The 27,241-nt window shown below is 34.6% G+C and overlaps 3 protein-coding genes across 3 annotated transcripts; 2 read left to right on the top strand and 1 right to left on the bottom strand.

Moving 5' to 3' along the window:
- The first annotated feature begins 51 nt into the window (after positions 1-51).
- ND-ASHI (NADH:ubiquinone oxidoreductase subunit ASHI) lies at positions 52-1,800 on the top strand. The gene is made up of 5 exons (XM_089856402.1): positions 52-188; positions 372-589; positions 681-748; positions 857-947; positions 1,641-1,800. Exons 1-5 carry the CDS (start codon positions 74-76, stop codon positions 1,698-1,700), a joined length of 552 nt encoding a protein of 183 aa, XP_089712528.1. The 5' UTR covers positions 52-73; the 3' UTR covers positions 1,701-1,800.
- A 943-nt stretch (positions 1,801-2,743) lies between these two features.
- On the bottom strand, positions 2,744-5,566 carry wmd (serine-threonine kinase receptor-associated protein wmd). The gene is made up of 6 exons (XM_089857638.1): positions 5,410-5,566; positions 4,844-4,983; positions 4,622-4,772; positions 4,317-4,554; positions 4,110-4,246; positions 2,744-3,127 (listed from the first exon to the last, which is right to left on the bottom strand). The coding sequence occupies exons 1-6, from the start codon at positions 5,522-5,524 to the stop codon at positions 2,904-2,906; spliced, it is 1,005 nt and encodes a 334-aa protein (XP_089713764.1). The 5' UTR covers positions 5,525-5,566; the 3' UTR covers positions 2,744-2,903.
- Positions 5,567-6,346: 780 nt separating this feature from the next.
- LOC149615821 (uncharacterized) lies at positions 6,347-12,725 on the top strand. Its single transcript, XM_089857637.1, has 10 exons — positions 6,347-6,653; positions 6,748-6,858; positions 7,464-7,635; positions 8,892-9,182; positions 9,275-9,505; positions 9,574-9,654; positions 9,710-9,864; positions 9,939-10,846; positions 10,942-11,438; positions 11,620-12,725. The coding sequence occupies exons 1-10, from the start codon at positions 6,583-6,585 to the stop codon at positions 12,016-12,018; spliced, it is 2,916 nt and encodes a 971-aa protein (XP_089713763.1). The 5' UTR covers positions 6,347-6,582; the 3' UTR covers positions 12,019-12,725.
- Positions 12,726-27,241: the final 14,516 nt, after the last annotated feature.

Below are 27,241 nucleotides of genomic sequence, written 5' to 3'. Positions count from 1 at the left end.
GTCAATTTTTAAATTTAAGCCACCCAATTTTCTGTGCTTATATCAGACCCCTATACAGCTTGTCAGTTTCAAAATGGCTGCCGCTTTATTGAGACGTCCGAAATTTGCTTCGACTTTGGGCCGAGCAATTATAAATAATATTCGCAATGAAGAACAAGCTGTGGTTTCAATTATGCCAATTAGAAACCGTAAGTATTTATGTTATTAAAATATTTTTTCACTCAAATGCTCTAGGCCTAAACAGGATCGAAATATAAATACTTAAGCCAAGGCTTAGGAAGCTTTATAATTTTTGAAAATTTGACCTTTGATTATTATTATGTCTTTTGTCAAACTAAACTTCGTTAATTTTAATTAAATATTAATTCTAGATTGGAACAAGGATTGGAAACCCGGTCCATACCCTAAAACCGAAGCTGAGAGAATAGCCGCTGCTAAGAAATATAATTTAATACCTGAGGATTATAAACCATTCCCGGAAGATGCGGAAATGGGAGATTATCCTAATTTACCTTTAGTACCAACGGAATTAAAGGACCCCTATGAATCTTGGGATTTTCAAGTTTTGAGGAAGAATTACGGAGAACCAGTAAGTAATCAATCAAGTTTATTAATTAATTACTATACTTACTGCAGGAAATATTAGAAATTAACAATAAGGTTCAATTAAAACTCTATAGCTTCATCATGAAATAGATTATTATGGAGAGGATAGGCTTAACCCTGTTTCACCCATAAAATATAGCTAGTGAGTACAATATTACATTTAAATATAGTATATATATAAAGCTCTTAATTAGGGTTAAAAGATACAAACCTTTCTTAATCTTAACACTCTACATGTTCTATATTTTAGTCCAGTCCAGATTATGACATTTCTGGTGTTTGTTATTGCCGTTGGGGTTTTAGGAGTATTTTTTGAAAATGCTCGGTACACTCCCCCTGTTGTGAGTACTTGGTTTTAAAACTGAGGTATTTGCATATAATTTAGCAATGTTAAATCCATAAAAAAAAAGTACCAGAATATAGGCTTTGCTAAGCCTTGTCCTAAGATAAGCCTTGTCCATAGATAAGCCTTGTCCATAGATAAGCCTTGTCCTAAGATAAGCCTTGTCCTAAGATAAGCCTTGTCCTAAGAATAGATAAACCTTGTCCTAAGAATAGATAAACCTTGTCCTAAGAATAGATAAGCCTTGTCATAAGAATAGATAAGCCTTGTCATAAGAATAGATAAGCCTTGTCCTAAGAATAGATAAGCCTTGTCCTAAGAATAGATAAGCCTTGTCCTAAGAATAGATAAGCCTTGTCCTAAGAATAGATAAGCCTTGTCCTAAGAATAGATAAGCCTTGTCCTAAGAATAGATAAGCCTTGTCCTAAGAATAGATAAGCCTTGTCCTAAGAATAGATAAGCCTTGTCCTGAGATAAGCCTTGTCCTAAGAATAGATAAGCCTTGTCCTGAGATAAGCCTTGTCCTGAGATAAGCCTTGTCCTGAGATAAGCCTTGTCCTAAGAATAGATAAGCCTTGTCCTAAGATAAGCCTATTTTCCTTATTTTGGTCTAATTTGGATTTTACTTGGTAAATGATATGTTTATGCCCAACATGGCTTTCTGAATGCTGATTGGCTGTTGCTTTACAGTTGCCTAAGCAAATGCCAGGAGATGGTCGCAAACATTACACTTTTGAACTTTCAGAGTAAAGCAGTTTAAGGAATTGTATATATACATATATTTAGTGTTGCAACACATTGTTGTAAATTAAACTGTAGGGAAACATAATAAACATGAACAGTTATTGTATATAGTTTGATTATTGTGATTATTAAACAAACATAACACTTAAGCCTTTGTTAGACTAATAGGTCTATATTATTAGGCCAGTTTTGAACTGAACTGTGCCCAATAGGCCTATTATATAGTCCAGTTTTGAACTGAACTATGCCCACTAGGTCTATTGTTTAGACCAGTTTTGAACTGAACTGTGCCCAATAGGTCTATTGTAAAGGCCAGTTTTGAACTGAACTGTGCCCAATAGGTCTATTGTATAGGCCAGTTGTGAACTGAACTTTGCCCAATAGGTCTATTGTATAGGCCAGTTGTGAACTGAACTTTGCCCAATAGGTCTATTGTATAGGCCAGTTGTGAACTGAACTTTGCCCAATAGGTCTATTGTATAGGCCAGTTTTGAACTGAACTGTTAACAAAAGGTCTATTATATAGGCCAGTTTTGAACTGAACTGTGCCCAATAGGTCTATTGTATAGGCCAGTTTTGAACTGAACTGTGCCCAATAGGTTTATTGTATAGGCCAGTTTTGAACTGAACTGTTAACAAAAGGTCTATTATATAGGCCAGTTTTGAACTGAACTGTGACCAATAGGTCTATTATATAGGCCAGTTTTGAACTGAACTGTGACCAATAGGTCTATTATAAAGGCCAGTTTTGAACTGAACTGTGACCAATAGGTCTATCATAAAGGCCAGTTTTGAACTGAACTGTGCCCAATAGGTCTATTATAAAGGCCAGTTTGGAACTGAACTGTGACCAATAGGTCTATTATAGAGGCTAATTTTGAACTGAACTGTGCCTTTGACATGAGTTATACATAGCACTAAGCCTTTGGTAGTTCAACTCAAATAGGTCTATTATTAAGGCTAGTTTTGAACATTACCTTTGTGAACTTTCACAAATGAGTTAATGTCAAATAGGCTTAAATAATAAATGGTAATAACAACAAAACATGGAAGTATAAATATATTTTATTATTTTTTTGGCAATTTTTTAAACTTTTTGCTTTTTTTTTTAGATGTTCAGAGAGTATGTGAAAAAAACCAAATTGTTTTTCACAATATGTGGAAATGCTTTCAGTTATAAGAAGCGTCTGCGTGTTGTGAACAAGATAATCATGACTCTACTTTTAAAATGTCATTTTGCACATTAGCAGCCGCGTCTGAATTTTCATTACCAATGACGTCACTGGCTTGAACACATTTCCAAAGGCCATATGTTTTGCCTACAGTAGTTTGCCATAAACGTAAGGTTCCATCTTCACTGCCACTGGCGTATAATTCTCCATCAGGCGAGAAACGAATGCAGTGAACTGGCCCAAAGTGACCTTTAAATGATTCTGTGACAAAGAGAGCAAGTTATATTGGTCACATGATCAGTAATGAGTCAGCAATTTTTAAACCCCATCTTCCTTATACTCAAATGAAAGGTTTTGATGAGAGTAGTAAGAATATGAAAAGTTTTTTAAGATCACGTGATTACAAGCTTCACAAATGCTATTTGTGACCTTCTTGTGACTTGGGAATTTTGGAAGTTATTCAAACTATGTAATGTTTGCACTCAAATGAAAGCGCTTGATGAGAGTAGTGGGAATATGCAAGGTTATTTAAGATCACGTGATTACACGCTTCACAAATGCCATTTGTGACATTCCTGTGACTTGGGAATTTTTAAAGTTATTCAAACTATGTCATGTTTGTACTCAAATGAAAGGTCTTAATGAGAATAGTAAGAATATGCAAGGTTATTTAAGATCACGTGATTACACGCTTCACAAATGCCATTTGTGACATTCTTGTGACTTGGAAATTTTCGAAGTTATTCAAACCATGTCATGTTTGTATTTAAATGAAAGGTCTTGATGAGAGTAGTAAGAATATGCAAGGTTATTTAAGATCACGTGATTACACGCTTCACAAATGCCATTTGTGACATTCCAGTGACTTGGGAATTTTAGAAATTATTCAAATCATGTCATGTTTATACTTAAATGAAAGGTCTTAGTGAGAGTAGTAAGAATATGCAAGGTTATTTAAGATCACGTGATTAAACGCTTCACAAATGCCATTTGTGACGTTCTTGTGACTTGAGAAATTATTCAAACCATGTCATGTTTGTACTTAAATGAAAGGTCTTGGGGAGTTATGAATGAATATGAAAACTACAACTCATTTCAACCATTTACATTGTCACAAACTTCAATTGTGACAAAACTCATATATGACCTGTGACACTTTTAATAATTATTCAAACCCTATCATGTTTATACTCAAATTAAAGCTCTCAGTGAGCTGAATTCGATTTTAAAATTAAATACAAACCTATTTCATTTCCTGACTCATAATCATACTTGTACATCTTAAAATCCTCTCCACCGCAAACAAAAACAGTCCTTTCCGGATGCAAAGATGCGGAATTAACCAAGGTAGGCACACTATATTCTTTAACCTTTTCATATCTAACATAAAAAATCAGAATTAGAACCCATTAGAACCCTTTAACCTCTAAAAAAACCTAATAAAACTGACCTATTAGTATCCCAAAAGGTCACAGTATGACCACTGCTAACTGTTAACATATTACCATCTTGGCTTAATTCAATACTGTTAGGCACAGCGGGAAATTCAATTTTTTTAATTTCCTCTAACGATGTTTGGTCCCAAAACCTAATGCTTCTATCATCGGAAGCGCTAACGATCCTTTTCTCATCCTTTAAAAATAGAGCATGTCGTACCCCTGATGTATGTCCAGGGATTTTAATTGGATCTAATAATTAATACTTTAATTAACACCCCATTTAAATTTAATTAGTCCTTATTCTTTATAACCCCACCTGCTTCAGGTTTATTCAGATCAAAAATTCTCATTAGCTTTTCATTACTTCCTGTCAGTAAACGAACGTCATCCTGACTAAACTGCACGCTTTTTACTATGTGTTGATGTACAAAAGTGTGTTGTTCATCCCCCGATACTGCATCCCATAGCTTAAACATGATTTTTTTGCGTTAAATTTATGTTATGTGCAAGTTTGCAAGTTTTTAAGGGTTTTAAATACCTTAGCTGCAAAATCAGCAGCTCCAGTAGCTGCTTTACTTGCATCTTTATTTAATGCAACACCCCAAACTGCCCCTTTATGCCCATCAAAAGTACCAATCCAATCTCCAGTTTCCCCTTGACGTAACATGGGTTTTCCATCTTAAAATTTATATTTAACACGTTTAATATAATAATATTGCCCTAAAAGATTTTTATTAAGCCTAAATGCTGTTAATTATCCCATTTCGTAATATTTAATTAAATTAGGTCAAAGTTTAGGTTACTAGGGTATTTTCCACGAAGCCATGGTATCCTATAGACTAATGGCACCCCATGTTATTTCCCCGTAGAGCTTAATACAGTCGAAGGCGGAGGGCTGCCATTACCCTATTATTTGCTAACCCAGACTAATGGCACCCCATGTTATTTCCCCGTAGAGCTTAATACAGTCGAAGGCGGAGGGCTGCCATTACCCCTATTATTTGCTAACCTATTTATCGCTAAGCCTTGGTCAAATTATTGTAACGGATTTTAAACTTAAGTATCACAGATTTTTACTTAAGAAGTTAAGAAATTAATATTTACCTTTACAAGCTGATATTAAAAAATATCCAGATGACGTAATTTGGCTAAAGGCTAGATGAACTACGGGTCTGGTATGACCACTGCAAGTTAAAGGGGTCTGTCGCAACGTAGCCATTTTTAAAACGCTTCTGGGTCGATTACGAAATCTTTTTATAGCGAAGCCGGTTGAGGGACAGGGCCTGACATAAGTTGAACCCGATAATTTTTGATATACTTAAAAATCAGCCTTTTTTAATGGAAATATTGGCATTTTTATTGCCACTTAAAGGCTTAATTAACGTGCTTAATAAATGCATTAACTTTAGGCGCATATTTTTGTTGAAAGCGAAATTAAATTAAACCGATTCAATCGGTTACATAAACGGTGTCAGTACTGAACGAACTATGCGAACCAGATGTCATTACCCTTTGACTTTAACGTACCCTAGCTTTAATAGGGGTCATTCAATAAGGTTTCAAAAATAAATACAGCCAGTTTCTATAAATATATGCCATATAAATCATAAAATACATACATTATTGAATAAAATAATTGAAGTCAGATTATAAGATTTTTTAAACGTAAAATTTATTAATTATTAATTATTATTAAATATAAAGCTAATAGAAAATTTAAAAGACAGACATATAAACCGCTAGCATGTAAGGTTAGGATACAAATTTTCCAAATAAACACTCAGATTTAAACGGAAACATTGTAATATTTATACACGACCCCTCAAACGTTTTCACGACCACTTTCACAAAAAAAACCAAACATATACAAATCGCGCGCCTTTGTTTTATATATATAAATATATCTATGCACCATTTTTTGCGTCACGTGACTTACATTACCCAATCAGAATCGAGTTTAATGTGGTTAGGGGGATCGTAAAAGGGGATGAAAAATTAAGTCGATCTTTAAAGAGTGTTCCAGGCTAGTTCAGTCCAGTTTTCCAGTAGGGTCGGGTCAGCGGATTGACGCGGTCGAAGGGGAAGCCGCTGCTATAGGCGCGTATCATTTTTTGTAATATTTATAAAAGGAAACCCTTTAGCCCCTAAAATGATGATTAATAAAACGTTTTAGTTAGAAAATTTTTAATTTTTGGTCAAAATTTACTACTACAGTTTGAAAATTAGATGAAATTATATTTTTCTTAGTTGTGTAGTTGTAATTGTAACTCGGGGGTCATGACCGTTACTTACTCGGCGGAAGTAGCTACTAGCCGCGGTTTTGGATGTTTTTGGAAGCTATTGTTTAGGTAAATTACGTGTAAATAATAAATAAATGTCACGTGATTTCAATGTAGTTTATTATAGTTTTTAATATAGAAATTATTTAATTTTTCGTTATAGGTGGCGCGGTGGTATTTATAAATTAGTATGGCCTGATTTGTTTTTATATATATCGTTGTACTATTCGCTAACTATTCTATATAGATGTATATTAGAGGAGGAGTCGAAAAGGTTAATTAATTTTAAATTAATTAATGATACGTAATTTTTGGCGTAATCGCATGCGAATTTTATTTAAAAATTATTTTATTTTGCAAAACTATGGCTGTATTTATTTATTTATTCAATTAATTTTTTAAGGAGTGCAAAAATAATTAAGTGTTTTTAATTTTGAAGCATCATTAAATTTTTTTATCAAATCGCCTAAAAATATTGTTGAACTAATTTTTAGTAGCGGAATCACGTGGGGTAACACGTGGTGTAATTATCTAGTCACGTGAAGGGGTATTGAAAACGTTTTAAACGATTTTATTGGCCTATTTTATTTACTTTGAAAAAAGGCGTGTTGGTGATTTGATGAAAAATATGATGCTCTTACACCTTTTTCTTGAATATTACACGTTTATGCAAATTGACAATGAATAAAGGCTTAGCACAATTTTCGATTTTATGCTCCTTTGTTTTTATTACTCATGAAATTCCATACCTGACTGTTATGAGTCATTTGTATATTTTATTGATTACCTATGGCGCCATACCATACCTTACCTGTCCACCGTGTGCAGGCCATAGACAAACACGTGACACGATGAAAATATACGTAATAATGTTTACAGGAGTTTCGAAAAATTCGCGCTTTACTGCGGCAATTTTGCCGATTTGATACCAGTGTCTTTTGTCCTTGGTTTTTACGTCTCCATTGTGGTAAGTCGTTGGTGGAATACATTCAACAGTATACCATGGCCGGATTCCCTGGCATTTTTCGTCAGCGCCTTTTTACATGGACAAGTACGTAACGTAACTTAATATTTTAAGCCTAAAACTGCATAGTAACCGTTAAGTTCCCGCTTTTTTTAAACCCGTGTTGTGATTGGTTGAAAAAATATTGCGACCTTGACAATGATTTTTGGCGCGCAACGTAGGTCTAATTATGATTGGTTGTTATAGCTCAGAGTTGGGGCTCTCGTTTCCGGGTTCCCGGTTTTCTAAAAGGGTTAACGTTTTTGAACAAAATCGATTTGTTTTCCAGACTGAGTGGGATTCGGGTTGACTTTGACCTCGAAATTTATTTTTACTTGCAAATTTATTATGGTCAACTGTAGGCCTATAAAGATATGTAAGGGCATGTCAAATTGTTGCCGTTTTCTATACTGTTTTTGTTATGATTTATATCCAAGGACAAATATAACAGAGGTCAAACCGTCCGGGGATTTTGTAAGGCCTGTAAAAGGTCAGGGATGTTGAAAATAGTTGTAGTTTTCAACGGTTTTTTGTTATGATTTAAACATAAAAGACCTAGAAGTCTGGGAATTTCAAATGGCCATCCAAAAGGTCAGAGGTTGGAAGGTCGGGGAGTTTAGAAAATCCATTGAAAGGACAGGGTTAAATAAAAGACGTAAGGGTTAGAAGGTCTGGGAATTTCAAATGGCCATTCAAAAGGTCAGAGGTTAAAAGGTCAGAGAATTAAGAAAATCCATCGAAATGACAGGGTTAAACGGCGTTGAAGTCAATGAGAGTTTTAATTAAATATTGCATTTTATTTACTTAAAAATTGACACCCCCTTTACAGTTAAAAATAGCATTGAGTTTGTCATTCATTGATAAGTTCCATCCACAAAAATGTTCTCACGATTTTTCAATCGCAACCTTGAAATATTACCACCCATGAATGAAATAGTAGGTTCCCCTCCTTGGGATTGTCAAGCCATGGTCAAGAGGGGAGCAATTGTAGAAATACTTGTAAAGTTGTAAAAACCACGGGGTACCACTTGAGAGAGAGGAATTGTAAATAAAATAGTATTTATTTATTTTTTTGGTTCATTCACAAATTGGGGGATGTTTATAAAACTACTCTAGGAGGGAAGTGTTCCACTATTAGCCATGAATGGAACAACAATTCGGAAACGCGGCAAACTTACGATGTCATAATATTTTGTATTAAATTTTATATTTTACATTGTAAAATTTAACCATGTATCTAACAAATTTATGATATGACATTTTAATGAATAAGTTTACATTTTTCGGTTGACAATTTTTCACAGGACGACCGTGGCCGTCTTATGCGCAGAACTATAATGCGTTACGTCAACTTGGCTTCCACAATTACAATGATTTGCATAAGTCCTTGCGTGAAAAAACGTTTCCCAACCTTAGACCATCTTGTCGAGGCTGGTATGATGTTACCAAATGAAAAGAAAGTGTTTGAACAAGTAGGCTTAACAACCGTCCATTGCACTTATTGGATGCCGTTGGTTTGGGCCTCGAGTATCGCGACACGTGCCCGTAAGGAAGGTCGAATCAGGGACGATTTTGCCTTGAATACTATCGTAGATGTAAGAAGCTCTTGACTTTACTGGGCACTTACTTTGTTTTCTCTATTTGCCTCTGATGATACTTCTATATCCTGTATTCTGTTTATTATTAGGCCATAGCTAGTTACCGACGCCATTGTGGTGGTCTCTTCAACTACGACTGGATTAGTATCCCTTTAGTTTATACCCAAGTAGTTACATTAGCCGTTTACGTATTTTTCGTGGCCACCCTCCTAGGACGGCAACACTTAGACCCCAAACAAGGCTACGAAGGCCACGACAACAATGTTTACTTTCCTGTATTTAACTTTCTTCAATTCTTTTTCTACATGGGTTGGCTTAAGGTGGGTGCGTTCGGTGCGTGAACGGTGACTTACCATCTTAAACAAATGACAATGGTGCATGGTTTTAGGTGGCTGAGACACTGGTCAACCCGTTCGGTGAAGACGATGATGATTTTGAAATGAACTACATGCTAGATCGCAACTATCAGGTAATTGGGGCAACGATATGGTAAGGGGCGTGGGTTTGAACGCATTATTACGTAGGTGTCCTATTTAATTGTTGACGAGATGCACCAAGAGCACCCTGAACTTATTCGGGATCAGTACTGGGATGACATTATGCCATCCGAACTGCCTTATACTGCCGGTTCCGAGCAGTTCCGGTCTGAACCACCTCAAGGTTCAGCAGCGCAAATAATGTAAGACTCAGTCGAAGATATGCACAATCTACACCTCAAAGACTTGTGTTAATCTGGTGACTGTTATCTTCCAGTGTGTCTCCAAAAGAAGCTGAGATCATCCCACTAACCCCCTTGGAGGAAGAAGAGGATATCGATGTTAAAGTTAACCCTAATCATTTCATCCCGGTTAGCGTCAAGTCTTCACTTCCCGGCAATTACTTATCCCGTCAATTATCCGCAAGTACACGTAGTAGCATCTCAGGATTGGGTAACCCACGACAGAACATCATGTCCCATCTGAACCGCCTCTTTTCGCGGGAACGCGTCAACGGAAGTAGCGTCTCATTGCAAAGTAGCAGACGAAAACGTAGAAGTAAGAAACAAAACAGTAAGGAAGCCGAGTCACCGGGATCCAGCGCTTCTTCGACGCCTTCAACCGCTAACCCTCCTCGGCAACCAAATAACGATTACCCTGATGATATATTTCACCTGTCGGATCTGAACCTGGTTGACAACTTCCACAACTCGAGCGAGATGCCAACACCCAATATGTCAACCAGTTTACAACTTCCTAGTATGTTCTTGAGTAACCGTCCTGGTATGATGTCCCGACATCCCAGTTCAAGAAGAAGGCGACAATTACGGTATAGCAACTTGGGACTTCAGAGTGTGGATACTTCGGGTTTGAATAATAACCAACAACAAGTTCAACAACAATCGCAACAGTCTCAGGAACCGGAAGTCGCCGCGAAACCGCCGGAAATGAAACGCGAACGTTCAAGTAGTTTGAAGTTCATTGGGAAGTTGTCCAATGCCTTGTTGAAAAAGAGTCTGGATTCGCCTAAACCTCCCAAGAAATCGGAGCAAGTTAATGTCCAAGTAAGCATGAGCGACCTACAAGATAACGAGGACAAAGAGGATCAAGATCAGGATCATGAGGCGAGTGACAGTGATGAACCAACCATCAGAGTTGCGGACCATGTACCATCTGGATCCAAAGGTATTTATCATGAAGAGTGTTCGAAATAGGGTAGTAGGACCGAAATTCAGTGGGTTCTATGCCTGGGAAACTTGAATTTCAAATTTTCTTGACAGGTCTTGAGAAATCGGGCAGTCTGTCATCAGTCGCACCATCTCTTTCACCGGATGAAGGCATGTTCCCGGAAGCCATGAACATGGAAGATCGCACACCCTCACCTCCCCATCCAAGTAAACCCGCGCCGTTGTACAATTCCCCAACCATCTACGAGAACCCATTGCTAGAACGCCTCTCCTCTCACCAATTGGTTATCACCTCCCCGACACCTCCCAAATCCTTGCCGACCTCATCGCCTCGTAATGGTTCCTCTCCATTGTACGAAACACCTCCAATAACCCCAGGCGGTCACAAGTCCCCGATAGATGAAGATTCTAATGAGGCGAACATTGTACCGAGTAGTGGTACTCTACCCGTTATCAACGAGCACGTGATTCTGCCTGTACAGAAGTCACCCGAAAGGATACTACCCCCAAAGTCGCCCGAAAGGTTGTCCAAGATACCAGAAGGAAGTCCGATTATTACACAAGAGTTGGACGTCGTAGAGCCCAAGAATGTAAGTTAATTTCTTGATATTAACGATCAGGTAGTTTAATTTCGCGTAATCTTATTGGCTGCAAGATACTGCCATCTTGGAGTAACATTTGATGAGATCATACTGCAGTACGATTAGAATATTTCCAGCTCCAGTTACTACTGTCGACACCCATCGGCCATTTTTGACATTTCATTGGCAGGTTGAAACGGTGCAAAAGATTCCTGAGCCTGAAACCGCGTTTGCCGAAGCCTTGCCCATAATACCCGAACCTCAAGAGAAGCCCCCAGCTTTCCCGGAAGTGGTTCCTCAACCTTTGGAAGCCGCCAAGTCGATTCTAATTAACAGACGGAAACCTTTCCGTACTTCAAGCCTCAAAACAATTAACGATGAAGGCGAAGAACCGACGGTTCCGCCAAGGCCTAAGAAAAAGACAAAGTTTGTGACCATAAGTCAACCAACAAGTCCTGATGACTTGTACGGACCAAATGACGAGGAACCATTACTTAACTTCAGTCCTCCTGAAGATGGAAGCCCAAGAAGTACCGAGGATTTGTCTTCGAGCGTCAAAAAGAAGCCATTCTTTCAAAGTGATGTGTGAACAAAGAAAACCATTCCGAAACCGTTTTTAAAATGACGCAGCAACAAATCCGCTCTCGATTTGGAGTTTTGGACTTGAACTTTGTGAACGGGTATATTTTGTAAGTTTTATTTATTTTAATTTATTGGTGACGGTTAATTAAACACGGTGATGGTTACTTAATTCAATTACTAACATTTTTATAAGTTTACTTTTGTTTTCAAACGATAAATATTGAGTATTAGGCTTAAGTTTAAGCCTTGGCTTTTGACCGGGAAAGAAATAGTATTATTTATTTAACCAATAGAAATCACGTTTTTTATTAAAGAAGGAAATAATTTTGTTCTTGAATGTTAGTTAAGCCTTGGTTTGGTTAAGACTTGGCCTAAAAATTGTGTTTTCACATTTTAAACTTGTTTAATTTTTACCATTTTTGGTGGATTTATGGTTAACGTGCAGGGATACTTAAATATACGTAGGAAAATTAAATAATAAATTTAAAAATTAGTGAAACACCATTAAAATTATCGTTAAAAGGAAAGGAATTGTAGGTAATTTAAATTTAATTAGAGATGCGTGATATTGGACTGTGATAATTGAAATTGGGTAATTAAATAACTTAATTGGTGTATCACTAATTTTTAGATTTAAATATTGGGATTATATTTTAAACAATGGGGGATTTGAAAAACTGGGAGAAATTTCACTGAAGTATTTTTATGTGGAGATGTGGGCCTTGGTGACGTAAGTTTATACCGAAACTAATTAAAATAATTAGGTTTAGCATTAGGATTAAAGAAAAAAATAATAATATAGAATTTCAAAAAATAATATTTCCTTAAGAATCTTGCCACTAATTATAAAATATTCGTTAATTAAATTTGCTTACACAATTAACAAGGTGCTAATTAGGTGCTTTGGATTTAATTTAAACTACTGAAAAACGCACAGAAAACCTTAATTTGGTTTAACTGTAAATACTATGCAAATTTAGCCAATTGCTAATTTAAAAATTTTCAACGAAACATTGCCTTTAAATATGATGATAGTTAAATTTAACTAATTATAGATGTTCGATCAGATAAAAAAATATATTTTAACTTTCATAATAAAATTAAAATTAGGCTTAACGTTAGGAATTTGCCATAAATGTATATTAAACTTAGGATCTATTTTTCAAATATATTTCTCGAAAGGTTGTGTTTTTTTAGATGTTAAAATCTATCAATTAATAAAAATTAAGGAATTTAATTTTTTGTGACGTTATTGCATTAATAAACGCGTAACGCCATTGAATTAGTCGCAAAACGCGCTTTTATTTGAGTACAAACAACCCATATTTCAAAATATTATTTTCAGTTGTGAACATTTGTGACAAAATAATTCAAATGCTTGTAACTACGGTTGTAATTAAGGTAGACCTATGTTGTAAGTACTCAAATGAAAGCTGTGAATACGCCGCAGTCAATGGCGTGTCTCAATTGTGTCTGTTAACAAGATTTGAGTCATTACTTCCCCAGACAATTATGAGTCATTCTATAAATCGAATAATTCTGATATCAGAATCGATTACTTATTATGCACGTATAAAAAGTAGGTCTTGCAATTAACCCTTTTACTTTATAAGGGCGTTGTCACTTAAATAAAACTATAAAGGCGCGAAACTAAATTTTGTCAAAGTTCTCTACGACGTTTTAAGAAAGATCTAGCCCGGAAGGCTTAAATTTAGCTTGAAATTTTTTGTTATCGCGTATTTCTTGGAAAAATCGGTACTTCCCTTGGAAAGACCCTCTTTAGTCTTACCGGATGATGTAATAACATTCTTTTTTTCACTACATAACAGTGGAGTAACGCGTAGTCCCCTTACCCAACGTGTTAATCCTTCAAAAACCGCCGCAGACTGCTTGTTGCCAAGCGATTCTTAACCCCCTTGGTCCCAAAATAACGCCAGGTTTCCCTTGATAAGAGGGTACGACGCCCATAAGAGTGTAAGAGAGATAAATAATGAATTTTTTAAAAACAGAAATTCAGGATTTTGTGTGCAGCTTGTGAAAAAAGGGTTGAGGCTGTCTGTAATCTGTATTCATTCACGAGGACCGGGCGTGATATTTGGGAACTTATTTAGGAACCTGTTTTACAAGTATTTTGTAGATTGCAATCATTTATTAGACTTAAAAAGTAACAAATTTAGGAAATGTTTGACAAGCTCACGACAGACGTTTGGAGATTAGATTCATTAATAATTTTTAAGCTTGTAATGATAATGAATAGCCATAACTAAAAGTTTTTAGACTACTGTGGTGCATTTTCTGATTAACATTATTCACAGTTATGGTTTATGATTCATTAATATATACCCGTTAAGTTCTATGAATACGTTATAGTGAGTGACTAAACCGCGACGGCTATGGTAGAGAAGGCAATGCTGTATACTTACTCATAGTAATATCAAATGTAAATAGAGAAAAATAGAAAGTAAGGAGAGGGCGATTGCCGTGCGTTGTTTCTGAGGTCAGACCGAAAAATTATACATTTATCTTACTAGGTTTGTACTACGAAATCTAATCTATGGTAACATAAGTTTATAAGATATGTTAAATGATAAGTATGGCATTTGAAATTGAATTTTACTTCCATCATAAGTTTATAAGTGATATGTTCCATCCATAAGTATGATATGCACTACCTATACGATTCGTAATGCTACTGAGAGAATTACAGAAAACTCGAGATAACTAGTTCGAGAAGGAGAACGAGGGGGAGCGAGTAAATTGAAGTCCTAAGTACACTCGGTGGTGGTTAATTAATTTTGCAGCTAGGACCTATTCCATCTAGGTCCTATTTAGTCAGCATTACTAAACCCCCTTTGACAGCAGCGCCCCACTCACCAGGCCTCCCTCGCTTTACTACCTCGAATCGATGACCTATCTCACTCACTTCAAAATTACAAGCTCCAGTTTGTAACCAGAGATTTGGGTTTAAAAAATACTGTACAGTAAGGGTTTCAGTGTCTGCTTACTTTCTATTCTTCATATTTGCCTCTGATGGTATTGGGTATACTGGCTGAAACCAGACAGAGCCGGTTTGTTGCGAGCGAGTAGTATCGACGTAAAACACGCAGGAAATCATTACGTAAATTTCGTTCTTCTAAATCGCCGACGATCGAGTTTCCCCGTAATACGAGAATTGTTTTAAATGTATTCCCATGCTTTCCTAGGTACAATTATTTATTTCCAAATATTAAATTACTTTAGTAGATTAATTCTTCTTATTATTTTTTCAATTTAATTAAGATCGGTTTCAAATAGCTCGACCTATTTGTTAGAGGCATTGTCGTTATATTAAATATTAATAAGTTTAATTAATTTTAATTGTGATTAACTACAGGGGAACTAATTATGATTATTTTAGGAAATTATGGAAAAATTATGATTGTTTTAGGAAATCAGGGGAAAATAATGATTGTTTTAGGAAATCAGGGGAAAATAATGATTGTTTTAGGAAATCAGGGGAAAATTATGATTATTTTAGGAAATCAGGGAAAAATTATGATTATTTTAGAAAATTAGGGAAAAATTATATTTTAGAAAATCAGGGGGATGATTATTTTAGAAAATTATGGGTAAAATCATGATTATTTTAGAAAATTACGGAAAAATTATGATTATTTTAGAAAATTAGGGAATAGTCATAATTATTTTAGAAAATCAGGGCAAAAACATTAATTAAATTACAATATTAAATTAATTAATAATTAATAATTTTTAATTAATATTAATTTTAATTGTAATTACGACCTGTCATATACGAAAATAGGGGAAATTGAAATAAATTTTAAAAACGCAAAATCAGTGAAACAAATCACTTCAGACTCGTAAAATATTTCTTCCGAGTACATAAGAACTAAGCAGTTCATTACCTCTCTTTTCGAATTAGAAGGTTTCCCAAGAGCGTATACATAAAACACGTGGATGCCAATTTGCCAAAATTAACTCTTGGGTTCCCAAGAAATCAGGCGATCGTCAAAAAATAACTAATGAACTTTTATGTTTACTATTCTTTCATCTAATCTCATTCTCAACATCAGTTAGTTGTTTGTGCGTTAAAAACAGAATTTACCTCAAATCTGTTTTCGATCAAGTTAAGTATTCGCGGCGAAGTTACTTCAGGTTATTTATAAAAGGCCAATGGAAAGTTTTCAGTGCAGAATCTCACCTGTGTAATTGGCATGCACTACTCGTATGTCCTATTGGTAAATTTCCATTTGGCATGGAGTCCTTGGCTTGCTTTGAAATTCACTTACTGTTCTTTAAAAATGCAAGGTGAAGTAGTGATTCATTCAAACCGTAGTACTAAATGGCGTTGCCCGGGTTTTCTAAAGGGACTGTGAAGTAGGCATTGCATTGGCCCGTTTGTTAAAAAATATTTGCAAAAACGTCACACAGTGAGAATGGACACCTAGTGTTTGTTTTTAGCCATAATGCAGCGCCAATTCCAAATTTCCAATTAGTGCTAGTTTTCGAAATAAAACGAACTAAGTCACAGGCACCACGTGACTTTAAAATCCAAAGACTCCCCATGGAAGTTAGACTGGCCACCTAGTGTTTGTTTTTCGCCACATTGCAACGACATTTCCATTTCTCCTTAGTGCTAGTTTTCAAATAAAACGAACTAAGTCACAGGTACCACGTGACTCGAAGATCCAAAGATACCACATGGGGTGAGACTGGACACCTAATGTTTGTTTTTTCGCCAGATGGCAGCGCCAATTCCATTTCCCATTAGTGCTAGATTTCTAAACAAAACGAACCAAGTTTCTTTGAACAACGTTTCTCCTCCGTCACGTGGTACCTCTGGCGTATTTCAAATAATTTAACCCTTCCGCCTATGCCTACTTTACAGTCCCTTTACAACTAAAGAATAAAGGGGTGTGTCTCAATCTCATATTCTAAGGCGCTAACAAGATGAATGAAGTAGACTTTCTGTTTTAATCCATGAACTTTTGCTAAAATTAAATTAAAACCAAACTATCTTTGAATTGAATTGAGGTTATTATTATCCCGGGGGCGTGAAAGGTAATAAGGCATTAAAAAAATATTACGAGGACTGTCAAATTATCAAAACATAAATCGTTAAATTTAAATTGCCTTAAGCTAATGAGTCATATGTGATTGGGAACCCCATAATTACCTAACGAGGTTTAATGATTCCAAGAAATGAAAATAAATATTATGTTTTCAGTATTTGATATCGTGATATAATATACAGGGTGTTTCTGATAAGTCTACCTTACATAAATTAAGGGTTACGTTAATCGTTCTTTGGGAAATCAATCAATTTTGAGTCGAAAATGTTCTATACTTCTCTCTACTCTATGATGACATTTTGTTTGCCACAAGGGACACTCACTGTTTTCGAGTTAAGATTGCTGTTCGAGTATTAAGGAACTGAATTAAACACTATCATTACTAATTAATTTAATTAAGGGGTCATCCCTATCCCCTAAATCACTCATCAAATCATAGTTCTCGAAAACAGTGTCCCTTAGCTCAAACAAAATGTCATAGATTTTAGAAGTATAGAACAATTTCGACTCAAAATTGATTTCCCAAAGAACAACATACCTCTTAATTTATAACAGACATACAGTCTTATCAGAAGCACTCTGTATAAATAGTATAATAAATGTTTGTTGCCGATCAATACGCGGAAATGCATTGTTTTTTTGTCGCAAAATGCAATGAAAACATTACGAAATGCTAGGTACTGTTTATAAGTCGGTAGAGTATTGGACCTTAATGGGTTTATACTTGGGTTAGGTCATTGACCAGTGCTGACAGAGAAGCTCGTTAACATGTGGTATGGATTTCTTTTAGGAGTACATTTCTATCAACAATAACCCTTCTGTGCCGAGAAATTGTAAAACAAAAGGCCATTTCTTGAAGTAAAGAAAATTTTTAATTAATCTCTGGTTACAAACTGGAGCTTGTAATTTTGAAGTGAGTGAGGAGTGAGGCTAGGTCATAGATTCGAGGAGGTAAAGCGAGGGAGGCCTGGTGAGTGAGTGAGGCGCTGCTGTCAAAGGGGGTTTAGTAATGCAGACTAAATAGGAGTGCCTAGATGGAAATAAGTCCTAGCTGCAAAATTAATTAACCACCATGCACCGAGTGTACTTAGGACTTCAATTGACTCGCTTCCCCTCGTTCTCCTTCTTGAACTAGTTATCTCGAGCTGCTGTAAGTCTCGTCTCAGTAGCATTACGAATCGTATAGCTATAGTGCATATCATACTTATGGATGGAAGATATCACTTATAAACTTATGATATCTTCGTAATTAAATGTTGTAGATCACATGTTCTTCAACCCCAAGGAACACACAAACTCTTTATTTTATGGTAGACTACTTAGTCAGAAACGTCCCGTAATTTAATTTTGTCACTGGTTTAAATGGTGTGTTGAAACAACTACGTATTTCTAACTTCAAACAAATGAGCTTCATTGTTCACTTGATAATGAGTTTTAGTGTCGCCTAAATGTCTCTCTTCGCGTGAAAATTTTCGTTTTCGTTAAACTGTAATGTTATGTCGACATGTTTCGAGGAAGATGTAGTCTATGTTTGTGTCGTGTCTCCTCGACTTTGTGGTGTAATGTATAATTCCTGATTATATCTTTCTTATCTTTCTTTTGAAACTAATTTCACCTTTTTTGAAGTCGAAGTAAGTAAGGCGGTTCAACTCGGCCCTTAATGATAGGATAGACATTTGCTTGAAAAGAAATTTTTTGATCTGGAATTACGGACAGAAAGGGTTGTTTTAAAACCAGCTGGAACCAGTACCGAACCGCTTTCACGCGGACTTAAACACCAAGTGCTAATGACGTGTTCGCACTCTAAAATATTTTTCAGATTTATTTTTTTTTAATTAATTGCAAAAATTACACAATTATACTTGAAAGATTTGACCATAAGTTATAAACTGACACTAACCTGTCGTAACTCAACCTAACCAAACATAATTTAGCTTAAATTTGATGAAATTTTCAATTTAACATTTTGAAACCTGTATTCAAAAATAACTAAGTTAAATTTGATAATTTTTTCAATTTAAGATTTTTAAACCTATATTTAAACCTAACGTAGCCTATATTTCATAATCTTTTCAATTTAACATTTTCAAAACTATATTCAAACCTAACGTAGGTTAAATGATAGTTTTTCCAATTTAACATTTTTAAACCTATATTCAAACCTAACGTAGCTTGAATTAGATACTTTATTTTTCAATTTCATATTTTAAAACCTATATTCAAACCTAACTTAGCTTAAATTTTATAATTTTTTCAGTTTAACAATTTCAAACCTACATTTAAACCTAAATTAAGTTTAAAAATAAAATTTAAATAATGTTTTGATGGTTTTTGTTTAACTAATTTAATTGTGATTAACAAGGATATCGACTTTATTTTCCATTTAAAACAAATAATTTTCACCTTAATTTAAACACTTAAAAAATATTGTAGATGAATGCGAACAGGCTCTAAACCAAAAAGAGTTCAGGTAACAAAAAGTGTGGGAATGCATCAATTTTTCCTTTGAAATTACACTTAATTTTATGTAATAAAATGTTAGGTAATGATGTTAAGTCTTTATTTAGAATTAATAGATTTGTTTTAGTTCAAAAATGAAGTACAAGTTTGGTACAATTTTAGAATTAATTTTCTACTTTGAAAGTAATAGGCACAAAATTTGAACTTCAGAGGTCAAATAATTTTGAATTTAATTTAATTTTAACCACACTATGACGCAATTAGAAATAATTAACCCTTATATTTTTAAATTACAAACCACACCCAGGGATCTACATTAAAATCAATCCCCGAAGTTAAAGTTAAGTAGTTACAACCGAAGGACACCTAAGCTATTTAAAAACCACAAACTTCGTAAATTTCGTTTTTAAATTTCAGGTTCTTAAAATATAATTAAGATTAATTACTTAACAATATATAATATTAAAAAAAGAGTTGGGTTAGATGACTAAGCGACTTTCAAAATTAGGTTTGTTTTCTAAAAGGTGTTCTAATATAAGTTTATAAGTGATATGTTCCATCCATAAGTATGAAATGCACTATACCTATACTTTGTCGTAATTCTACTGAGAGACTTACAGCTCGAGATAACTAGTTCGAGAAGGAGAACGACGGAAGCGAGTCAATTCAATTGAAGTCCTAAGTACACTCCATGGTGGTTAATTAATTTTGCAGCTAGGACCTAATTCCATCTAGGCACTCCTATTTAGTCTGCATTACTAAGCCCCCTTTGACAGCAGCGCCTCACTCACTCACCAGGCCCCTCCCTCGCTTTACCTCCTCTCGAATCTATGACCTCACTCACTTCAAAATTACAAGCCTTTCAGTTTGTCATGACCAGATATTAATTAAACAAACTTATGGTAGGAACATATCTTATGAACTTATGCTGTAACTAAATTACGTTGTAGACCCCCATGCTCTTAGAGACTACGGCAGACTTATCAGTAACATGTTGTGTAAAGTTATTCCGAACTATAACTAACGTTTGGGAGATTTCTAATCATTATCAGTTTATGTCCTAAATTTTAAGTTTTTAATATATTAAGGTCATATTTAAGTTTTTATTCTGTGCCGCCTCGCTGTCTGTTAATACCAGACTGGGATTTAATTTTTTCTTTTATCTCAAATGAACCTTTAGGTATAAAACATAGCATGAAATTAATGTTTTATAAATTTGTTTTGACGCAATTAATGATTTGGCAGACTTTCGAAGTTTTTAAAAAAAATACCCGATAAATAGTTTCCTGGAAAATTCTTAGCTAACTTTTGATATTTGATATATTATATATTATAATTTGCGTCATTTAGTTTTATTGCTATTACGTATGACTATGATGTGAGAATTGCTAGGATGACAGTGGTATAATACCTGTATTTTATAATGATAATATTTCAGTCTTAATAAGGGGATTTAGTTAAGTAGTTTTAATTTTATTTTTTTTTAATTTTAAGTTAATTGATAATCATAATTTGATAATTCAATTGCAATACTTCAGTAATAATTGTAGGGGTTGGTGGTAATTAGAATATTTAATTACTTTTTAATAGTAATTAACTAGATTAGTAATAAGATTTTGGTGATAATAAGAAATTTTTGTGTTTATTTATTTATTTTTTGTTATTGTGCTTTGAGATATGGTAGGGTGACTGTGGTAGCAGTGTTGCAATTTTAGAGACTAATTGGTTCGCGGTATTAGAGTTAATTAACTTCCATTTGAGTAATAATTAAGTTAATTTATAATTAGAATTAGTTGACAGTGTTACTTACGATTTTAGGGGCATAATAAGTTTGTTATTGGGTTATTTTATTTAATTAAGCACTACCGGCGCCCTAGAAATTTATATAATAATATGCGTATAGTTTTGAAGGTCAAAATTTTAGAAAATTAATATTGGTAAATTACCTAACGTAATTTAAAACGTCAAATTTTTTTAAGTTACGTCATGAAAAATAGTTCATAGTCCTATTGTTTTCACTTAAGGGGAAACAATAAACTTAATTTTTAACCCTAAGTTAAACGTAACATTTAATCAAAATGATTAATATTTAAATGCACAAGTGTTCTAAGAAAGCCAATTTTATTTTTATTTATTTATTATTATTTTTTTGCAAAACACAATAAGCAAACACGTGACCAAAAACGCGCGCATGCATGGTTCACAAATTTATATTTTTGCTCTTAATAGTCGCTTTTTCAAGTTTTTCCCATAAAAATAATACAATTCATCTTCCTGAATCTAAAATAATAGTTATTTTAAAAAATATGTTCGCTACAGGCCATGGAACATGCGTCATTACTGGTAAGATTACGTAAAACATCAGATTTTATTTCAGGTCATATTGGAGGTGATATTCATTTAATATCCATTAATGATTTAATACCTTTTTTAAAAAAATTATTACCATTAATTTTTGTTACGTTATTCAAGGTTTTTAAACGTTTATGGTTTAATATTTTATAGGCGTTAGGTGATAATAATTTAGTTTAGTTAACCGGTTTGTTAATAATTTAAAATTCAATATTAACAAGTTAAAATTATTTTAAGTTCCAATTCCCTGACTCTTCCAGATTTTCCCTGACTAAAAAGGTCAGGGAAAATCTGCCAAAAGCTAATTGTCCATATTAAGAACATTATTTCTTATAATAGATAATTAACAACTCTTAATTTTTATAAATTATGTTTCAAAAAATATTTATTTATTTTAAAATGCAACTTGAAATTTTCGTAAACACAAGAAATTTTCCCCATTAAAATCAAATTATAAGACTTAATTAAATTTCCCTGACCTGACCTTTCCTTGACCTTTTATGGGCCTCTTTTTAAAATCCTCTGACCCATGCCTATACCATTTAACTAATAGATACCAGATTTGAATACCAACTCTAAGAAATTACCATTACCAAACTTCTAAAGTTTCTTAACACAAATTTAAATTACTAAATTTTTCAGTGAAATAGTCTGACCTTTCCTTGACCTTTTTTGGGCCTCTATTTAAAATCCCCTGACCCATGTCTATACCCTTTAACTAATAGATGCCAGATTTAAATACCAACTCTAAGAAATTAGGAAACATCTAAACTTTCTTAACACAAATTTCAATTACAAAATTTTTCAGTGAAATTAACCAGAATTTCTTTTTTGACATTAATTTGTCTCCAAACCTGAAATTCTTTCTTTAAAAAAAATGTACCACCCGCTTGGCATGTTCCCAAAAATAACATTCGGGAGTTTTAAAACAAAATGACATTTTCCCGCTCTCTCTATAATTGCGTCACCCAAAACCGCTACAAAGCATTCCGTCTTTTTGCAACGACCCCCTTCAATCCGTTGGTAACTAAAGGCAGCTTTAGAAATTCTAACTTCCGGAGAGTCAATTAATTATTAGAGGAACTAAATAAGTAGTTTACGGAAGTAGAAAATAAAATAAATAATTGAAAATATCGTATTTGGTCACATTGAAATTAAATTTTTATAAAACATAAGTTTATAAGTGATATGTTCCATCCATAAGTATGATATGCACTAGCTATACTATTCGTAATGCTATCTCTAGAGACTTACAGCTCGAGATAACTAGTTCGAGAAGGAGAACGACGGAAGCGAGTCAATTGAAGTCCTAAGTACACTCGGTGGTGGTTAAATAATTTTGCAGCTAGGACCTAATTCCATCTAGGTCCTATTTAGTCTGCATTACTAAGCCCCCTTTGACAGCAGCGCTTCACTCACCGGGCCTCCCTCGCTTCTATGACCTACCTCACTCACTCACTTCAAAATTACAAGCTCTCAATAACCAGTGACAAACTATCTTATGATATTATGGTACAGCCATCAGTAACCAGGGATAGATTTAATTTTAGAAGTAGGAATGGAGAACGGTTAGTATTTACTTCAGTCCAACTCACAGCCTAGAGCCCCCTCCCTCCAACACGTATCGAAAAGTTTAAATTACCTTATTGGCTGCTCACTTATACTACGTTTTTGTGACGTTGCTGATGGGGACAGGGGCGAAAAATACGTAATTCCTTTTTACCTCTGTCGCTATGACCCGCCTCTTATTTCATACACCCCCCGTCCCGAAAAAGGGGGTCAGGGACTTTGACGCGCGCCCACATTACTCTGTTCTCCGTTCCTACTTCTAAAATTAAATCTATCCCTGCAATAACCAAGTGTTCACAGGTATTTTCTGTGCGATAACTACTCGATTAATGCATCCAATATTATAGTCTAGCCATGGCCTCTCTTACAAAAGAACGTCATACAAAACGTTTGCCTTTTTCAATATAAAACAGTCGAAGCCCCGACGGTACAAATTGGCTTACGCAATATAAGGGGGTTTGCACTCACTATTTTGGTGTTGTATAATTTTAAACATTGTTGCTTGACACTAAAAATTATTGGGGGACGGGTTAGTGTAGACTGTTTCAAGTAGTGTAAAGTGTAATGGGTAACATCGGGTCGGTTATCTATGAAATTCATCAGCCGGCCGGAGTGTCTTGAATTTATTAACGAATATTTGATTACATAGTGTGGGATGTGTGTAATTATGAATACATTATATTATGTATTAATAACAGGCGACTATTTTAAATATGTTTCTTAATTTCGGCTTAATTACTGAAATAACACTAATTTTAATCATTAATTATTATTCATATGGTAAATTTAATTTAAATTAAATTAAAACCAAGAATCGTTAAAGTTATAGATAAATTATACACTCAAACAAAAATTAATTTTGTCATCATAATATACCATAAGTTTATAAGTGATATGTTCCATCCATAAGTATGACATGCACTACCTATACTTTGTCGTAATGCTACTGAGAGACTTACAGGTCGAGATAACTAGTTCGAGAAGGAGAACGACGGAAGCGAGTCAATTGAAGTCCTAAGTACACTCGGTGGTGGTTAATTTTGCATCTAGGACCTATTCCATCTAGGCACTCCTATTTAGTCTGCATTACTAAGCCCCCTTTGACAGCAGCGCCACCTCACTCACCAGGCCTTCCTCGCTTTACCTCCTCTCGAATCTATGACCTACCTCATTCGCTCACTCACTCACTTCAAAATTACAAGCCTTTCAGATTGTCATGACCAGAGATTAATTAAACAAACTTATGGACGAAACATATCTTATGAATTTATGCTTCAAATTATATGTTACTATACAAGGTTAACAAAATTACAAGCCTTTCAGATTGTCATGACCAGAGATTAATTAAACAAACTTATGGACGAAACATATCTTATGAATTTATGCTTCAAATTATATGTTACTATACAAGGTTAAAAATTTATCAACAAACGTATATAGTAATTATTATCGAGCTAAATTTCAACCTTCAAAATTACTAACGAAAACTATAACCCTCATTTATAAACAATTATATTACAAACAAATTTAAGGAAATTAGTTGAAACTCGATCATGAACAACTGGATTATTCCAGTCACGAAATAAAGCAGTATGATCCAGTTAGAATTTGAAACATAATAATTAGAAGAAAAGAAAAAATAAAACAGAAACATTTTTTATGCTAATTTGTTTTAAAGGTAACAATTAAAGTCAAAGGATATGCTTATTTACTAAAGGGAGGCTTAAATGGTAATAGGCTTTTGCAAAAATGGTTGCATGTAGAGTCTGCGTTTTTTTGAGCACCTTGTTTGTCTTAACCTTGATAGGACGGTATGTTAACAACAAAGACATTGCAAATTAAGATACGGCTTAAAAACAACAATGACTATATTTTGGTGCAGGACCAGTAACGTCTTTACGTAAACATACCGTCCTACATAAGTTTATAAGATATGTTCCTTCCATAAGTTTGTTTAATTAATATCTGGTCATGACAAACTGAAAGGCTTGTAATTTTGAAGTGAGTGAGCGAGTGAGTGAGGTAGGTCATAGATTCGAGGAGGTAAAGCGAGGGAGGCCTGGTGAGTGAGTGGGGCGCTGCTGTCAAAGGGGGCTTAGTAATGCGGACTAAATAGGACCTAGATGGAATTAAGTCCTAGCTGCAAAATTAATTAACCACCACCGAGTGTACTTAGGACTTCAATTGACTTGCTCCCTCTCGTTCTGCTTCTCGAACTAGTTATTTCGTGCTGTAAGTCTCTCAGTAGCATTACGAATAGTATAGGTAGTGCATATCATACTTATGGAGCGAACATATCACCTATAAACTTATGTTATTACCAATTTAAAGCGATGTTTTCGCTAGCTTCGCATCTCTGTCAGAAAAAAATATTGATTGCGAAAAATAGGTATGGGCTGTTTCAAAGCGTATGAAGATGAAGTGAGTTGGTGTCACGTTTCGCAAAATTTTCCATTGGATTATTTTTATCCATATAGATGATTCTCTGACTCGAACACGTTTCAGTCAAACACATTTTCTGTATTTTTTCAGGGTCAGAGATTTACGCGGCATCAAAAATATATAACTTAAGTAAAACCGCAAACTCTACGTTGAATTCCAATGATTTAAACTTTACGCGAGGGGTAATTTACTAGTTGTTATTTTTAAACAACCAGGGATAGATTTAATTTTAGAAGTAGGAATGGAGAACGGAACGGTTAGTATTTACTTCAGTTATTCCGACTCATAGACCACCCAGTATAGAGCCCCTCCCTCCAACACGTAACGAAAAGTTTAAACTATCTTATTGGCTGCTCACTTAAACTACGTTTTGATGACGTTGCTGACGGGGACGGCGAAAAATACAGAGGTAATTCCTTTTTACCTCTGTCGCTATGACCCACCCGCCTCTTCTTTCATACCCCCCCCCCTCCGTCCCGTGGAAGGGGGTCCGGGACTTTGACGCGCGCCCACAATACTCCGTTCTCCATTCCTACTTTTAAAATTAAATCTATTCCAGAAACAACAGAATATTAAATAGAAATGGAATTATAAAGTGAAATATCCCTCGATAAACTCGTCCAAAAATTCATTCAGCATCTTCGGAGAAAATAGGCCTGAATTCTTCTTAAGAAACTTTATTTTTCTGCTGTTATTGTTATGTTATTTTTTAGGCCTTGGCCAATGCCAGACGTGATAAACATAATACTGTTGATAAGAAATGTTTGTCTACTCTTAAAAGGTTATACGCATTTTGATTCATCATTCTCTTTCAATCAGCTGGTTTTGGAGATTTAGTTAAAGGGTCACGGACACACTTGTTTTCGAAGTCTAGGAGCTACTAGGCCTACATACACTCAGGGTCAATCAAAACTGCCATGTCATGTTTTTGAATTTAAGCTGAGAGAATTAGGCTTAAGATATTGGGGTTCGGTTAAGGCGTAAAAACTCGATATTTTGAGTCTTTTAAATTTAATTTCAGTTTTAAATCAAAATAGGCTTAAAATCTAGGCTTAATAATAAGAAATTTCAAGCCCAAGTTTGCGATTTTAGGCTTAAGTATTCGTAGTTTCATTTTAATACGAAATAGGCTTAAAATGTAGGCTTAATAATAAGAAATTTCAAGTAGAAGTTTATGATTTTAGGCTTAAGTATTTTGAATATCATTTTAATACGAAATAGGCTTGACTATTAGGCTTAACAAGTAAAACTTTCCTTCCACGTACAGTGTGCTAGAAAAACCACCCACTTTGAAGTCTCTAACAAAATTAGCGTGTTTTATACGATCTCCCTATA

Source organism: Phalangium opilio, unplaced genomic scaffold, assembly GCF_054372755.1.
Source record: "Phalangium opilio isolate 3A_F unplaced genomic scaffold, DU_Popi_V2 ptg000217l_1, whole genome shotgun sequence".
NCBI lineage: Eukaryota > Metazoa > Arthropoda > Arachnida > Opiliones > Phalangiidae > Phalangium > Phalangium opilio.
This window is presented reverse-complemented; position numbering and strand designations above follow the sequence as displayed.

What these genes read in the sequence shown, in the direction of transcription:
- ND-ASHI (XM_089856402.1), top strand. Translation starts at nt 74, where the DNA reads ATGGCTGCCGCTTTATTGAGACGTCCGAAATTTGCTTCGACTTTGGGC. An exon ending in GGAAGAATTACGGAGAACCA is followed by an intron (nt 590 to 680) that starts GTAAGTAATCAA and finishes AAAACTCTATAG; the next exon opens with CTTCATCATGAAATAGATTA. An exon ending in CTCGGTACACTCCCCCTGTT is followed by an intron (nt 948 to 1,640) that starts GTGAGTACTTGG and finishes GTTGCTTTACAG; the next exon opens with TTGCCTAAGCAAATGCCAGG.
- wmd (XM_089857638.1), bottom strand. Translation starts at nt 5,524, where the DNA reads ATGGCTACGTTGCGACAGACCCCTTTAACTTGCAGTGGTCATACCAGA. An exon ending in ACCTTTTGGGATACTAATAG is followed by an intron (nt 4,247 to 4,316) that starts GTCAGTTTTATT and finishes TTTTTATGTTAG; the next exon opens with ATATGAAAAGGTTAAAGAAT. An exon ending in TGAGTCAGGAAATGAAATAG is followed by an intron (nt 3,128 to 4,109) that starts GTTTGTATTTAA and finishes TCTTTGTCACAG; the next exon opens with AATCATTTAAAGGTCACTTT.
- LOC149615821 (XM_089857637.1), top strand. Translation starts at nt 6,583, where the DNA reads ATGACCGTTACTTACTCGGCGGAAGTAGCTACTAGCCGCGGTTTTGGA. An exon ending in TTTTGGAAGCTATTGTTTAG is followed by an intron (nt 6,654 to 6,747) that starts GTAAATTACGTG and finishes TTTTCGTTATAG; the next exon opens with GTGGCGCGGTGGTATTTATA. An exon ending in TGTACCATCTGGATCCAAAG is followed by an intron (nt 10,847 to 10,941) that starts GTATTTATCATG and finishes TTTTCTTGACAG; the next exon opens with GTCTTGAGAAATCGGGCAGT.